Source organism: Rhinoderma darwinii, chromosome 7, assembly GCF_050947455.1.
Source record: "Rhinoderma darwinii isolate aRhiDar2 chromosome 7, aRhiDar2.hap1, whole genome shotgun sequence".
In the NCBI taxonomy this organism is placed as follows: domain Eukaryota; kingdom Metazoa; phylum Chordata; class Amphibia; order Anura; family Rhinodermatidae; genus Rhinoderma; species Rhinoderma darwinii.
Window position 1 is genome coordinate 54,715,869 of NC_134693.1, and position 18,089 is coordinate 54,733,957.

Sequence of the window (18,089 nt, forward strand, 5' to 3'; positions counted from 1 at the left end):
CCTTCTCAAGGGTCAAATGTATGGTGGATAAAGGTGCCAAGCCCCTCGACTTTGGGCAGAGGAGGGATATGTGAACAGTCAAGTTGTAAAGTGGTGAATGACAGATATGTCACTGAGGCTTTTAGAAGTACTGGAGAAATTTGGAACCAGTAATGCTTTATAGCTGAGTTTTTTGTTTTTTTTACTGGAGTTCGGGATTAAGGAGTGACTGAAGAGCCTGGATGGGAAGGTCACTTCCATACTCCATTCTAGGTGCACCTACCAGAGCTGCAGTTAGCCTGTTTAATCTGTTGTTGTTTTTTTTCTTCAAAAAATTACTAAGAAATTGAACTTCTACATCTGTCAATGTGTGCCTGTTTCTCGGCTATCAGACTGACTTAAGGGTCCCGACTATATATATATATATATATATATATATATATATATATATATATATATATATATATATATATATATATTTGGGTTGACTTAGACTCTGCTCATATTATCATTTTCCCCTTCCTGTCAGTGTTGACCGTATATTTGACCGCAAGAATGGCACAATCTCCTCCACTGTTCTTGACACCAAAAATACCAGAACTCCATTGTCAACCTTGAAGGACCCCATTATAAGCCAATGTGTTCTGTAAGGATTTGTTAAAATCCATTGGAAAATGCAGGAAATCTAATACTGGTACATAATGTACTATGCTGTGTGCATGAGCCTTCATGTTGTACTTACTATACTTGTGCCAGCCGAAACTGCATGTTAGAAAGGCAGGTGATTTCTAAAGTTGACATAAGTTTGACAAATAGTTAAATAGTTAATTATATTTATCACGTCAGTGTAAATAGTAAACGTTAATTAATAAATGTATAGTCCTGCCTAGAAAAACTACGCTTAACGTTTTTCTAGGCAGGATTATATTTATCACCTCACATTTTTTTTTTTTTTACAAGTTGTTGCTCACCTATTTAGCTCTTAAATATCCAGTTCCAATTAGCATTAATAATCTATTGTTTATCTTCTTCTTTTTTAAATATTTTGTCATATAAAATAAGTTTAAATGACAATAATAGTGAACAACATATCAAATATAGAGTTCTAGATGTAATATTTATTTTAAATACTTGGAGGAAAGAAATAATTGTATCAGTAATAATATATTTGTATAAGGACTTATAATATGCTTTCTTTTTCTTCATCTTTTAGATCTTTCCAATTTGTATGAAACTTTCATCGATCTGAGCCCTTACACACAATATGAAATCACTATTAAAGCATACAACATACTTGAATTGGGTGACAAGGTGACTAGACAATGTATGACAACAGAAGGAAGTAAGTCTCCATTTTTCTTTTGAGTTCATATTTCTTTATTCTAATCTAATTATATTTAAATATATGCATCATATAAGGAATAATCCACATTTTATCAAGCTCTATTATAGGCTTGGAAGTCAATTTCCTTCCGCTTTTATTTTTTTTGTTGCTTTTGTGAGCCTTTCTTCTTCCTTATTCTTGTACTGTCACTGTTACCCACTATGATCTGCCCTTAAACAGGACCTGCCACCAGGTCCTAAAATCCAATTTACATATATTACCTTAAGCCCACTTCCAGCACTGTTTTTCTTTTTTGTTCTACTCCCCTCCATTCCTGAGTAATGACGCACCATTCTTTAGGCGCCCAATATGTTAATTCACTGTAGTTTGCCAACGGGGAGTGAACTACAGTGAACATCTCTGGGTGGAACATCTTCACTGCCTCTGACACTGTCAAATCAGCGCGAGGCAGCTTATGACAAGCCTTGCCCAGCGAGACCACTGGAAGAAGACTTCTAATCAAACACATTTGTCGTAAGCTGCTGATTGAACGGTGTTAGAGGCAGTGAAGATTCACTGTAGCTCACACCCCGTTGGCTAAATACAGTGAATTAGCATATTTGGCACCATCATTACTCAGAAACGGATATTTCAATAATTCGCTAGAATTGAACTGTTTTTATCTTTCTGTCGTCATTATACTACTTGATACATTAATTTTGTGTTTTTATAAGTAACCTTCTTACACTCAATTTATTTTGGTATTTCAGAACCAAATAAAGTTACACATGTGCGTACAAAAGTTGGAGTAATGCATAATAATGCAGTCAAGATTGAATGTAAAGACCCTGACCATATTAATGGACAAAAAGGAAAGTTTATACTTGAAATAAATAATGCCGAACACAATAAAAGCGTCTGCCAGTTTTTTATAGAAGGTCTGAACTACCTGACAACATATTCATACAAGGTAAGAAAAATAATTTTACCATTACAAATGCAAATAAAAATCGTATCATAACTCTTGGGAGGTTATTTGAACAAAATACTAATACATATTTAGGAGATTTATCAAAACCGGCGCTCCATATGAACGGTGCACCTGATTCTCCACCCAGTGCATCGTGTGCACACCCTGTTGATGAATTTGCCGGGTTGGACACATCACTCTTTTCCAACTCTTTTCTAGCTAGAAAATTGACTGAAAATTTTCATACATAAGTCATGCTTGACACAACTTTGCAGTCCGCTTTATTTTTCAAATAAATTAGGGCAAGGGCTTTAATAAATGTAGCATTTGGCACGAACATCATATTTTTCCATGTATTTTATTTATTTATATACATTGATAAATCTTCCCTGTTATGTCTCATTTAAGTATGGAGCAAAGCAGAAAATAATAGTAGTTTAGTACAAATATCCAAATTTATTTTATCCATTGAAGTTTTAATTTTTTTTTATTTATTTTTTTATTATTATTATTATTATTATTATTATTATGATTATTATATAATTAAAAGTTATACAATTTTCCAGCATACTTTCTGTACTAATTATTTATGGTTTTCCAGATCTCTGCTTGTTGTTATTCAGTAGGAATATTAATCGTTTAGTTCCGGTGGATAAAATCCTGTCCATGGTCATGTAATGGACATACAGGTTCTGGAATTGTTAGGGCATGTTCACACTCTGTGTTTTCAGCCGTATTTTGGGGCGTAAACTCCCAGAAATATGCCTGAAAAAATGGTAGTTGAACGCCTTCAAAGATCTGCCCATTGAAATCAATGGGAAAAACGGGATTTAGTTCAAACGGGGCTTTTTTTTTACGCTGCGGTTTCAAAAAACGGCGTGTAAGAAAACGCTCTGTAAAAAGAAGTAGCATGTCACTTCTTGACTCGTTTTCAGAGCTGATTTTCATAGTGCAAGTAGAAAACACCCTGAGAAAAGGCTGAAAAAAAGTGTTCTCATTCACTAATAGCAAACTAAAAATAATCCAGCCAGATGTTAGTTTAAGGGTGGATTCACACGCCACGCACAGACCAATACAAGTCTATGGGGCAGTACAGACAGTCCGTGCTTTTTGCGCAGCGTTTGTCCGCAGCGCAAAAAGCGAGACATGGTCAATATCTCCGCGTATTTCGCGCATCACGCACCCATTGAAGTCACCCATTCCGTGCGAACTGCGTGTTTCGCGCACCAGCTGTCAAAAGGATGAATGTAAACAGAAAAGCACCACATGCTTTTCTGTTTACAAACATCCAAACAGAGTGTCTTTGAGATGAGCGAACCCGTACAACCGAACCGAATTTCACCGGGTTCGGCCGAACTCGTTTTGGCCGAACCCGGCAAAAAAATTTCCGGTATGCGACGTCAGGAGATAGTCACTGTCCAGGGTGCTGAAAGAGTTAAACTGTTTCAGCACCCTGGACAGTGACTTCCGATCCCAATATACATGAACGTGTAAAAAAAAAAGAAGTTCTGACTTACCGATAACTCCCGGCTTCTTCCTCCAGTCTGACCACCCGGGATGACAATTCAGTCCAAGTGACAGCTCCAGCCAATCACAGGCCAAGCACAGGCTGCAGCGGTCACATGGACTGCGGCGTCAACCAGGGAGGTGGGGCCAGATGTCAAGAGAGGCGCGTCACCAAGGACGCGTCACCAAGGCAACGGCCGGGAGGGAAGTTCTCGGTAAGTACGAACTTTTTCTTTTTTTTAACAGGTTTCTTGATATTGTGATCGGCACTCACTGTCGAGGGTGCTGAAAGAGTTAACTGCCGATCAGTTAACTCTTTCAGCACCCTGGACAGTGACTGACGTCGACTAGACTCATCTCTATGATGGCGGCTGCGCGAAAATTACGCAGCCGCGCATCATACACGGATGACACACAGAGCTGTCAAGTGGTTTTTGCAAAAACACAACGTTCGTCTGAATAAGCCCTAAAGGCTATGTACACCTTAGAAAGTGATTTATTTATTTTTTGTAGTAAAAATGTGTATCAGTGTGTTTGGTGCAACTTCCTAATTAGTTTTAATTAAAAATAATTTTAACTTTTTGAGATACAGCTGCTTTGTATGCTGTATGTAGAGCAGCTGTATCGTGTGCTGAGACCTGAATCCGTCAGGTCAGCAGGTCTGCGTGACATATATTTAAAAAAATTGCTCTCGAAGGCGTACATAGCCTTTAAAATCTTTAATAAAATATGAGAGCCTACATAAACAGCATTTTGGTTTTCACCATTTTTATAGCGTCTTTGTGGTTATTGGCTTTCAAAACGTAGCATGCTCCAGGTATGGCGTTTGGTGACAGGAAAAATGTTTGTACAAAATGTCACAAAATAGAAAATGCATTTAAAAACTGCATGAAATACATGTTTTTTTTAAACATGCGTTTTAAAAATAAAAAGTATATGTGAAGGAGGCCTTAGGGTAGAATCACATATGCAGTGTCTGTGGTAGTTTTTGCTGTGTTTTTTTTTAACCAAACCCAGCAGTAGATTCAAAAGCAAAAGAGGCTTAATAGTATTTCCTTTATACTTTTTTCTTCTTTTTGGATCAACTCATAGCTTTGGCTCTAAAAACTGCCACAATAACTGTATGTGTGATTTCAGCTTTAGGCCCTGTTCACACAGAGTTTTTGGGAGGTAGAAAAATCTGCCTCAAAATTCAGTTTTGAGTTCCGTTAGGCGTTTTTCGGTTGCGACCATTGTGTACCGCGGGCAAAAGAATGCTTTAAAACAGCTTTCTCTGCCTCCCATTGATGTCAATGGGAGGTCAGAGATGGAAACACCTGAAGAAAGGGCATGACGCTTCCGCCTCCCATTAAAATCAATGGGAGAAATTGCGGTTTCCGCATCTAAAAACGTGGCAAAAAACTCAATTTGAGCGGGGCCTCAAAGGGGTTGTACAGGACTAGACAAACAATGATGCTTTCTTCTAGAAACAGTGCCAAACTTGTCCATGGGTCATGTGTGGTATTGCACTTCAGCTTGATGTGACTAGGACTTAGCTGCAAAACCACACACACTCTACGGACCGGTGTGGTGCTGTTTTTGGAAGAAAGCAGACATATTTTCTAATCCTATACAGCCCCTTTAAGGTAGATGATTCAGTCACTGATGTTAACTTTCATGGTCCACGACGATAGTGATTGCCATGATAGTGGGCATCGTTATCCCAACTTTGCCAAGTGCAAGCCTGATAAGTAGATTGTTCTGTTGGAAACATCTTTTACGCTTATAATTGCCAATATAAAGTCTGGAGTACTGATTGTTGTCATTAATACATTTTCATACAGCATTATACGTATTGTCTTTTAAGATCCATTACTATTTTGGTTTATTTGATTCACTTGATTTTCACAAAATTAGAAACCTAAGACTGAGCTAATATAACCAATTATGAGATTCTTCTAAGTAAATAACAAAGTGTTAGTGGTAAAATGTAATTTAATGTTAGCATTGTACTTTGGGTTGTCTTTCTGAAGGTTCTCTACACCTACAGTACAAGTAAATTTTATGTACTTTTCTATGACTTTCCAATATTCCAAAATGTATAATATGGCTCCCATTGACGTCGGATGAAAGGATTTTTACTGTACTATGCTGATATATTTAAAGGAGTTTTTCTGGGGTATTACACTGATGGCCTAGGATAGGCAGTCAATGTATGATCGGTGGAGGACCCCCACTGATCTTCAAAACAAAGGATAGGCCATCAGTGTAATAGCCTGGAAAACCTCTTCAAACTTATAGAATATTTTTATGTTTAATCAAATCAACTATTTGGGAGTGTTATTTAACATAATTTGCATTTATCTTACAGATCTATTACAAAAATAATGTATTTATTGGAGATCCTGTTATAAAATCTATAACAACAAAGTGTAAGTACTTGAATAGCTAATTTTCCATAATACTTTAAACATGTTTTTCACACCAAAATGTAAGTGCTCATTCTATTTACTTATGCACTTTCTTAGGCCGGGTTCCCACGGGTGGGATACGCTGAGTAAAAACTGTGCGACGTATCCGACCTGAAACCCGGTTTTTCAACCTGAATTTCCGCTGTGGAAAGCAGCGTAGAAAAAAAACAAAAAAATGTTTATACTCACCCCCTTCATTTCTGCTGTGCGTAGTCTTGTCTCCGTAGATGACGTTGCAGACCTGTGATTGGCTGCAGCGGTTACATGGGATGGAACATCATCCCAGAATGCCGGACTGTGGGAAAAAACAGGGAGTTCTGAGTAAGTATGTTTTTTTTTCCTGAGTTGCGCTTTTTGCGATTCCGCCGCAAAAGTCGCAACACTGGGCTGTCTGTTGCGGGTTTCACATCCCCATTGAATACAATGGGGAAAACCCACAACAGAAAAGCAACAAAAACTGCTGCAGATTTAAATTCTGTACCACAGGTCAATTTCTTAATGTTTACGCTGCGTATTTTTCCTCAGCGTGAGCATGAAATTTTCTAAATCTCATCGACTTTGCTCCTACTGTAAATGCTACGGAATTTCCGCATAGAATTCTGTTGCAGAAATTCCGCAGCGCTTACGCTACGTGTGAACCCGGCCTTACTTCCTGTACTGTGTGAGAGCACCATGTGAGGAGTCCTTCCATAACATAGCAACAGTGAGCCACAACCCTCTGTGCATTATCTTTGCTCTACTGTCTCCAGTGTTAGTACAGTACAATATAAATATATTTAGAAATCATTTGCTGGTAATTTTTACTAACTTTTATTTTATGTCTCTTTCAGACAATGATAAGGCTCTCATTGGATTTTTGGCTTTTTTTATAACTATCACATGCGTGGCCCTGATCCTTGTCATGTATAAAATCTACAAACTGCAAAAAAGATCTTCATGGTAATGTGGAAACCTCTTTTATATTTGTACTCAGGCACAGCTTATCATTTAACAAATACTTTATAATTAGAGATGCAACTTGAAGCTCTGAGGTCCCAATGCAAAATCTGTATCAGGCCCACCTGAGGGGCTTTTGGGCCTTCTCAGATACCCCCTAGAGCTATTGTTTACAATTATATGTCTTTCAAATGTGATTCAACCAAAATGTATGAATAGAGACACATAGGTTTGCCTAGGAAAAAATAGGTTTCAAAAGTATATATACCATTTAAACACAAAACAAATTAGTCCAAATATTCTATCTGGCAAAAGAGTATGTGGTCACCTGACCATATCACACCTATATGAACTTGTTGGACATCCTATTTTATAACCATTAATATGTAGCTGGGCCCCCTTTTGCATTAACAACAGTCTCCACTATTCTGGGAAGGCTTTCCACCAAATTTTGGAGTGTCTGTGGGAATTCGTGCCCATTACCAAAAGGAGCATTTGTGAGGTCAGGTACTAATTAGGGATGAGCGAATTTCCAGTAATATGTTTCGGGTCACATACGGTCAAAACGGCCATCAGATTTGTTTAAATTCGTTGCAATTGCCCCAATTGCCCAAAATGTCGTGTATGACAATCTGATGTTCCCTAGGACTGTATCCAACCCATTTTAAAGGAGTTTTCCGAGATAAAATGACTATGTGTTAATGCTTCTAATTTATTAATGTAAATACATTTGTAATATACTTACATTTTCCAAATTGGCCCCGTTTCCAGATGCTGCCGTGGGGTACTTGACGGGTGACGTCACTCTCTGACCGCTGTGTTGATCTTCAACTCTTTTCCGGGTATACGACACGTCACTTGTGACGTGCCGTGTATGGGCTGTTCTGTTGTACCGCCCATAACGCACATGCGCGGTCCCTGCTGTTATCTCGAAACGTGTCATATATCCGGAAAATAATGTATTTACATTAGTAAATTATTCACTGTATTAACCGATACATATAATTTGTGCTCCCACAATATAGGAAAATTAGTAGATTCACTGAAGTGATATATGAGTAAAATATAACTTTATTTTATAACTCTCTATTAAACAATAAATACCAAGTCCTGATTCAATTGTGAACCCTTGAATCAGGACTTGGTATTTATTGTTTAATACGTTTTTAATACACACGGTGGGGCTTTTTCACAGTGGTGATTGTACCCCTGTTTTTAGAGAGTTATAAAATAAAGTTAGATTTTACTTATCTATCACTTCAGTGAATCTACATTAATAAATTAAAAGCATTAACACAGTCATTTTATCTCAGAAAACCTCCTTAAAGGGGTTCCCCAAAGATTTATTTTTTCAGTAAATTTAAACACACAATGCACATATTTACAGTTGAATAATATACTTACCCGTGCAATCTTGCTTCTGTTCTCCGCTCTGGCTGTTCTTTTCTTCGGATCACATGACTTCTGACGTCACTTTTTCAGGCTCCTCCACTGTCGTGTCGTATCCCGATCACATGGTCTCGCCCCAGAGAGACCTCGGATGGGATACGACACGTCACTGGTGACGTGTCGTTTCGGCGTGTGCTGGTTGATTAGTGCCTGCCCAGCCTATGTAGATTTTCACTGTGAGCGCGCCTATGCGTGTTCTCAGTGAAAAAGGACGGCACCTGCGTAGAACTAGCCCAGTCTACGAGGTACAGTGGCAGCTTCGGCACTTTTAGATCATACGCTGCCAAAGCCTAGGTGGTAGGGAAGGGGGGGGGGCGCCGAAGAGCAGCTGATCGCCGTATGTCGGACACCTGCAGCAGCTTTAGGAAGAGCCAGGAAATTACGGCATTCTGACTGGGGTCTGTGACGGCCAGGGAGTGGACCAGTCCGGTCACCTTACCTCACGTCAGTGACATGAGGTCAGAGGACTCAGGTCAGGGGACAGGTCCACTCCCGCGCTGCAGCCTTCCAGCTCTGCCTCTACTCTGTGCTCTGCTGTGCCGAGAAGCAGAGAGGAAGCTCCGCCCATAGCCCGTTCTGACCTGTGATGCTGTCAGCAAGGAGACATGGTGAGTGTGTGTGTGTGTGTATACAGTGTGCGTCTCTGTCTTTGTATGTGTATATGTTACAGTGTGTGTGTGTCTCTGTCTGTCTGTGTCTCTGCATGTGTTTGTCTCTTACATCTACTACATTATCTGTTATCAGAGCGTTATCTCTGTGTTATCTGTGATGATACATAGGACTGCAGGCAACATTTACCACATTATCTGTAATCAGAGAGTTATCAGTGTGTTATCTGTGGTGTTGCGTAGGACTGCAGGTAACATCTACATTACAGGGGATCATGGGTATGGTGGGTTACAAGACAGGAAACAGACAGTAAGGGATGTAAACAAACAGCAAGGGATGTAAACAAACAGAAAGAGCAGCAGTGACGATGGAAATCAAACAGAAACTGGTTAGAAGTTTAATAGGGGTTATTAGGGAAGGCAAACCAAGGCTGGGGGACACTTTTTAGATTATTTTTTTTTCCTGGACAACCCCTTTAAGCTCTTTAAAACAGTATTAGTAATGTCAAAGTGACATTACGTCGGTCCAGGGGCGTAGCTAGGGAGGGCAGGCGGGGGATGTGCCCCGGGCGCAACTAGGTGGTAGGGAAGGGGGCGCACCGCAGAGCAACTGATCACTGCTGATACACGCCCTGTATGTCAGACACCTGCAGCAGTGATCAGCTTTAGGAAGAGCCAGGAGTTCATGCAGCGGCATTCTGACTGGGGTCTGTGATGGCCAGGGAGTGGACCAGTCCAGTCACCTGACCTGTCACCTGACCTCACGTTAGTGACATGAGATCAGATGACTCAGGTCAGGTGACTGGACTGGTCCACTCCTGGGCTGTCACCGACCCTAATCAGAAGGAACTCAGGACACAGTGTGGTGCTAAGTACAGGGGGGGGGGAATGTGGCGCTATTTACAAGGGGCAGCGGGCTGTGTGAGGCACTATCTACAAAGGGTGGAGTGTGCCGCTATCTACAAGGGGGGAAGCGGGCTGTGTGTGGCACTATCTACAAGGGGGGCTGTGTGGCGCTATTTACAATGGGGGCTGTGTGTGGCACTATCTACAAGGAGGGGCTGTGTAATGCTGTTTACAAGGGGGCTGTGTGGCATTGTTTACAAGGGGGGACTGTGTGGCGCTGTTTACAAGGGGGGCTGTGTGGTGCTGTTTACAAAGGGGGCAGTGTGGCGCTATTTACAAGGGGGGCAGTGTGGCGCTATTTACAGGAGGCAGTGTGGCGCTATTTACAAGGGGGAGCAGTGTGGCGCTATTTAGAAGGGGGGCTGTGTGGCGCTGTATACAAGGGGGCTGTGGGGCACTAACTACAAGGGGAGCTGTGTGGAGCTATCTACAAGGGGGCTGTGTGTGGCGGTATCTACAACAGGGGGCTGTGTGTGGCGCTATCTACAACAGGGGGATGTGTGGCGCTATCTAAAATAGAGGGGCTGTGTGTGGCACTATCTACAAGGGGGATGTGTGTGGCACAATCTACAAGGGGGGTGTGTGTGGCACAATCTACAAGGGGGGTGTGTGTGGCAGTATTTACAAGGCTGATGTGTGTGGCACTATCTACAAGGGGGCTGAGTGGGGCACTATCTAAAAGGGGGGATGTGTGTGGCGCTATCTACAACAGGGGGGCTGTGTGGCGTTATCTACAACAGGGGGCTGTGTGGCGCTAACTACAACAGGGGAGCTGTGTGGCGCTAACTACAACAGGGGAGCTGTGTGGCGCTAACTACAACAGGGGAGCTGTGTGGCGTTAACTACAAAGGGGGGCTGTGTGTGGCGCTATCTACAGGGGGCTGTGTGTGGCCTCTTTAATTTATTTTCTTTTAATTTATTTTTATGTTAACTACGTTATATAACTATATCGCTTGTAAAATGTAGAAATGCTTTTATGCTCGAGTTACATAACAAAAATGGTGAAAAAAAATGACACCTCATTGATTGGTAGAGAAAGCAAGGGGGAAGGAGATGTCGGGAAATAAGTTGGGGGGGGGGAGGGCGCCAATCTGATTCTTTGCCCCGGATGCAGGAGAACCTAGCTATGCCTCTGCGTCGGTCAATACCAAAGAGGCCTCAAATCTGCTGACAGCGCAATATAGAGGATGGAGAGGTCATTGTAAACAAATGTTTGATTCCGCCGGTGTGACGGTTGCAAGCGCCACTCTCTGCTCTGAGGAATGGCTCTAGTGGTCTATCAGGAGACCGCTTGAGTTGTTACGTAGAGCAGAAGGGCAGGGCTTACAGCGTGCAGTGCAGGAGCACTTTCACACCAAGTCCTGCCATAGTGGCACATGCAGTTGGCATGCCGGGATAATCAAACATCATTTTCTCAACTTGCATGACCAAGCCAAAAGGTATGTTGAAAATGCACCATCCCCTCCCTCTCGTATATTGCTCTGTCAGCAGTTTTGAGGCCTCAAAACTGCTGACTGATTCTCTTCAGTATTTTATTATACTTTCTTCCTCCCCTCATTTTCACCATGTTCATTTTCCTCACAGATATCATCACGCAGGAGGGGCCTTAGGCAGGATTTTACATATACGCAAACACGTCCCAATTTCTTATTAGTACGATCATTTCTAAACAGACTGTAACCCTGCCCAATAACACCCCAGTCATAGGTATCATCCAGCCATGTCTCACTTATCCCCACTGTCACAATTCTCCACTAGCATTATCAACTTTAAAGAGGCTCTGTCACCAGATTATCAAATCCCTATCTCCTATTGCATGTGATCGGCGCTGCAATGAAGATAACAGTAACGTTTTTTTTTTTTTTTAAACTATCATTTTTGGCTAAGTTATGAGCAATTTTATATTTATGCAAATGAGCCTTTCTAATGGACAACTGGGCGTGTTTTCTCTTATTTCCAACTGGGCGTGTATTGTGTTTTAAGCAACTGGGCGTGTTTACTTCTTTCACTGCACAATCACACTGTGCTGTGGATCATGCTGGGCTGGAACAATGAGAAGTGTATGACGCTGATTAGTCACTGATTGGCCAGCGTCATACACTCCTCTGTACAACACCCAGTTGGTAAAAAGTAAAAACACGCCCAGTTGTCCATTGAGAGTCATTAGCATAAATCTAAACTAGCTCATAACTTGCTCAAAAATGATAGTTTTTCCAAATAAAAACCACTGCTGTTATCTACATTACAGCGCCAATCAGATTATGTAGGAGACAGGGCATTTATAATCTGGTGACAGAGCCTCTTTAATGCCTCAATCATATCTAATTTATATCTCTTTTCCTCTGATCCCTATTTACTGTTCCAACCCCTCCCTCTATTCCTCCCCCAGTTTTATTACTTAGCCTTAGGTCAATATCTACGCTCTCTTCCCCATATGTATTATAATCCCTAGTTTAAACACTCCTCAAACCTTCTAGCCATCTTCTCCCTAACGCAACTACACCCAGGGCCGCAATCAGGAATTTCTGGGCCCCATATAGCCAAAGAGTTTGCTTCCCCCCTCCATTACCGGAGTTGGGTAATGGAATGTGTGGCGCTCACGTTTGTACGCTATACGTACAACTGTTTTTGTTACTTACGTCAATTACATCAAGTGAACGAAACCATGGAGCAGTCAGTGACCGGATGATACCCTGGATTTTATTGAATTCAGCCAAAACGTATCCCACTGTATGGCATACAATGGGATACGTCGCCTGGGGAATGGCCCTGGGGAAACTCCTGAAATCACTGTCCATATAGTGCTGTCAGGAACGGTATACGTTTTTTGTGGGATCTCTCAGGTTGGAAAAGCATAGTCTACTACGCTATTCCATCCTTAAAAAAAAGGTATACCACGTCAAGCAGCCCGACGAAGACCAAAAGGACATAATGGAGCCTTATGAACACATTTATTATTTAAGTCGCGAGCTTTACCGACATACAAGATAAACGTAAGGCCCAAGTGGGTGTATTTTTACTTTCAACCAAGTGGGCGTTGTACAGGGGAGTGTATTACGCTGACCAATCAGCATCATGCACTCCTCTCCATTCATTTACTCAGCGCATAGGGATCCTGCTAGATCGCTTTGTGCTGTCTTATACTAACACATTAACAATACTGAAGTGTTTAGACAGTGAATAGACATTCCACGGGATGTCTATTCACAATCCATGCACTTCGTTACTCCGTCTGTGGTAGTTACAGCAGAGGAAGCGTGATCTCGTTGTAACCTGTCATTTACAGTGAGATCTCACGAGATCACGCTTCCTCTGCTGTAACTACCACAGACAGAGTAACGAAGTGCAGGGATTGTGAATAGACATCCCGTGGAATGTCTATTCACTGTCTAAACACTTCAGAATTGTTAATGTGTTAGTATAAGACAGCACATAGCGATCTAAAAGGATCCCTATGCGCTGCCTAAATGAATGGAGAGGAGTGCATGACGCTGATTGGTCAGCGTCATACACTCCCCTGTACAACGCCCACACGGTCTGAAGTAAAAATACGCCCACTTGGGCATTAAGCAACTCATTGGCATAAATCTAAAAACGCTAATAAAGTGGTGAAAATAGATCGTTTTTTTTAAATAAAAAGCACTGCTGTCACCTACATTATAGCGCCCATCTCCTTATGTAGGAGATAGGGCACTTATAATGTGGTGACAGAGCCTCTTTAACATGGCGACACTTCTCTCTGACGTCCTGCAGCCCAGCCTCCTGGGATAACGTTTCATGCAACAGTCACATGGGATGAAACGTCATCCCTGGAGGTCGGGCTGGATGCAGAAGCAGAGAGTTCTGGGTAAGTATAATATTTTTTTTTCAGATTTGCGATTTTCTATGGCAGAATCGTAGCTTTTTTCACCGCAATAATATGCTATTTGTTGCGGGTTTTACCTCCCCATTGAATTCAATGGGGAATACCCACAACAGAAAGCAGCATAAATTGACATGCGGCGGATTAAAAAACTGCACCGCAGGTCAGTTAGTGGTTTATCAGCGCATTTTTTTACACGCATGTGGATGAGATTTGTAATTTTTTGAGGATTTTCAGTGTGCAATCTGCACTGAAAATAGGAGACAAATTCACCATGTCTGAAGTGGCTGTAGGGTCTATTCACACAGGATGGTCAAATCCCATTTTTTGCCACGATTTTTGCAAAATCGACGCAAAAACGTGATTTGACTGCACTGTGAGAATATAGCCTAAAAGCAGTCTTTTTTGTGCCATTTTTTTATGCAACTTTTGTAATTGTGGCACAAATGAAGCATTTTGCCGCCATTTTTAGAATTGTGGCAAAATTGTGCCATTTTTGCCGCGATTATGAAAATCTCAGCAAAAAAACACAAGGTAAACAAGAAAAACACTTTATTTTCTACAAGAGGGCCAGGAGGGATGTGAAGGAGGATGGGGCACTCACCAGCCTTGCAGGGTCCAGTCGGCTGTGTAGAGAGGGACCTGTCTGGTGGGCGTGCTCTCTACACACGGAGCTGCTTTCATGCTGCATCTTCCACTACTGCAAGTTCTCTCAGGGTCCAAGCGTTAGTTCCTTTGGAGGAAGGAACGGGCCCATATTTTGTTGAGGGGTCCATTCCTTTCTCCTAGTAAGTAACGCTACTAACTAACTAACTAACTAACTAACTAACTAACTAACTAACTAACTAACTACGTTCCCCTTTTTTTCAGCATTCTGGCTGGGCCCCTGATTGCAGTACCAGCCGTATTGCGCTGATGGCGACCCTGGTTACACCCTCCCCATTCAGGTGCAGCCCATCCCAAACGTAGAGTCTGTAACCAACAGAGGTTGGCACAGTTCTCCAAGAACCCTAACCTCTCCTTCCTACACCAGTTTTTGAGCCACATGTTTACTTCCCTGGTACAGGTAGTTTTTCTGGAAATACTACATTTGAGATCATTGCCCATAGCTTATTACCCCATTTCCTTTTATCATTTCCCGAGGCATTTTAAAGCTCTAAAGTGAGTGATGCAACAGAGGAAAGGCGATTTTTACATGCCACGTAATTTAGCACTCAGTGGCCATGCTCTGTGAGTTTGCATAGTCTACTGCTTTGTGCCAGAGCTGTTGTTACTTTTAGACACATCTACTTCACAATAATAGCACTTAAAGTTTACCTTGGGCAGATCTAGCAGATCAGAAATGTCCCAAACTCACTTGTGGCAAAGGTGGCATCCTATGACAGTACCATATTTATATGTCTATCTTCCAAGATTGCATTACAGGGTGCTTGATTTTTTGCACCTGTTTGCAATGGGTGTGGCTGATACACCTGTACTCAATAATTAGGAGGGGTGTCCACATATCTTTTGCCATATACTGTAGCTGGACTGATAAAAATGTGCATTGCAAAGAAATCTGTAGCTGTGTATTTTGACCATGCAGCACACTACCGCTAGGTGTAGGGGCTTCTTGAGTTTTTTTGTTTTTTTACATGTTTATTGGTTATTTTCTTACCATGTAAATTGTTTATCATTAGAGATTAACGTATTTCCTAAAATTCATTTCGGGTTTAAATATGCTGTCAGATTCGATTCAGTCTGGAAAAGTACGCAGGGAGTCCAAAGTGCCCAGAAAACTTGAGTCTGACTCTCTGATGTCTACTAGGACTGTATCCAACCCCTTTCAAATGCTTAACACCAAGCTAGCATTAGTAATGTCAAAGTGACAGTAACATATACTGTATAAGTAAATGGAGGGATAACTGCATTGCATTTTGGGAAGGCTGCCTACAAGGCATTATGGGGAAGCCTGCGTGAGGTCATGTCATCCTTTTTCTAATCTGTAAAATTACAGATTTTGCAGCGATTTGTGCACCGCATCCCTCAAAAGTTTTAGAATTTGCAAAAATCCGAAACTTTTGTGAAATTCGGAACGAATTCTAGTAGTGTAGAATCAATTAACTCATTTCTGCTAATCATGAGTTACATAAATTTACAGAATTTGCCTCATGTCTATAGTAAAAGGATTATCTGGTTTTATGCAAGTAAAGATTAATCACTGTAAAATGAAAAGTTATGTAACTTTCTAATAAACTTTGTATTTAAATCCCTCATCATTTTATAATTCTTTGATAACTGCTGGTTGATGGAAAAAAAATTATTTACAGCTCATGCACATGGTCGTATTACAGCTCCATTCTGTAATAGGGCATAGGGCTGCCATAGAGGGGCACTCTGTACAAATCCGAGAGAAAAAAAAATAGCTTCTAGGGAAAGATGCACAGAGCCTGTGCGGCAGCGCATGTAACAATGAGTTAAAGGGGTTTTCCAGCCAGTAATAATTTATGGACGATCCTCAGGATAGGCCATCAATAGCTGGTGGGTCGGGGTCTGACTCCCGGGTACGAGTGCTGCTTCCCCTTCATTTCTACTTGCTCACTGTGGATCGATGGACCCCGACCCATCAGCTATTGATGTCCTATCCTGTGGATAGGCCATCAATTTTTACTGGCTGGAAAACCCCTTTAAAGGTCAGTCCTTGCATTAGATTCAATGGCCGCGGGCAGATTTATAGGCAGATTTTTTCTGCCTGTAAAAAACAATGTGAACAGGGCCTTACACTTCCACAGAATCAGAAAACGTCATTAATGTTCTCTACTATAAATATGCCTCTTTTATCTCTACCCATTATAAGCTGAGATTTTTCTTCTTATACATTTCCATTTTCAAACACTGTGTTAAACAATATTCTTGTTATTTCAGCAATTTTGAGGATGACATTCCACTAACTCACCAAGGTAATTGTTTTTATCATTTAAAATAGTTTAAAGCAGAACACCACAAGTTTAATGAAATGTATGTGTTATGTGTTTATAGATATTTGTCAAATTGACATTTCTTAAAAATTGTATTTACTTTTTGTGCTGCAGCTTCTATGTCTGCACTACACATAGCACGATGTTAGCCAAATCTATCAGTCAGCTGGACCTACGACAGGGCTTGCATTAACTTAGATGTGATCGATACTAGGGTTATCCTGTGTGTTAGAGGCATTCATGTGCCGCCGTTGACCGAGCCGTTGGTCCAGCTGACTAACAGATTTGGCGCTATGTAGGTTCTATGTATAGTGAACACAAAAGCTGCAGCGCAAAAAGTAAATAACATTTTTAATAGATTTCAATTTGAATTTTTTTTATAGTCGCATAACAGAAACATTTCATAAATACAAAGGTTTACATGGCCGTTAAAGTTAAATAAGGGTAGTTGTTGTTGGAAAACCCTACTATGTTTACATCAGAAATGTTGCCGTTCAAGTGCGTATAGATGGAATACACACATTATCGCCTTGACATTGCTGACTTTTCCTTACAAAGGGTTTGTCTGGCGTTTTAAACGGCATGACAAGATGCAGATGTTACTTTAAAGTCCATAATGTAAAGTTCATGGTGAAATATGAGAACTTTTTGGTTTGCGGCATTTTTGTAACATTTTTGGGGACAGTTTTTTCAAAACACAGCATGCTCTAGGCTTATTTTCTTGTGTTTTTTCTATAGGCTTATCAATAGAACTTCAAAAACACTTGGAGAAATGGCTTTACAAATACGCAAATAAAAAAATGACCTAAAAATTGCTTGAAATGCATGGCGTTTTTTTACATATGTATTACAATGCTGAAAAAAGTGTGTGCAAAGGAGGCCTTAGAGGGATTTTGTACATGTTTTTTTTCCTTGCTATAGAGAGACTTTGGAGAAAAATGACAGAAAAAACATCATTCCTAGAGCATGTTGCCTTTGGATAAAAACGCCAAAGACCCCAAATATGCCAAGAACCAAAACGTAATGGGGGAGATGTATTAAGACGGCTCCAGTCTTAATAAAAAACAAGCTGTAGTAAGATGTGACAAATTTATTAAAAGGCACACTCTTCTTAATAAATTTGTTGCATCTTCGGCTATCTG

At 40.9% G+C, this 18,089-nt stretch overlaps 1 protein-coding gene across 1 annotated transcript in view; it reads left to right on the plus strand.

The window, feature by feature from the left end:
* PTPRC (protein tyrosine phosphatase receptor type C) overlaps positions 1-18,089 on the plus strand; it is a 130,584-nt gene that overhangs the window by 85,296 nt on the left and 27,199 nt on the right. The window contains exons 13-17 of the mRNA XM_075832238.1: positions 1,193-1,321; positions 2,074-2,273; positions 6,130-6,190; positions 7,060-7,168; positions 16,895-16,929. Of these exons, the coding sequence (XP_075688353.1) occupies positions 1,193-1,321; positions 2,074-2,273; positions 6,130-6,190; positions 7,060-7,168; positions 16,895-16,929 (534 nt within the window). The remainder of the gene's footprint in view (positions 1-1,192; positions 1,322-2,073; positions 2,274-6,129; positions 6,191-7,059; positions 7,169-16,894; positions 16,930-18,089) is intronic.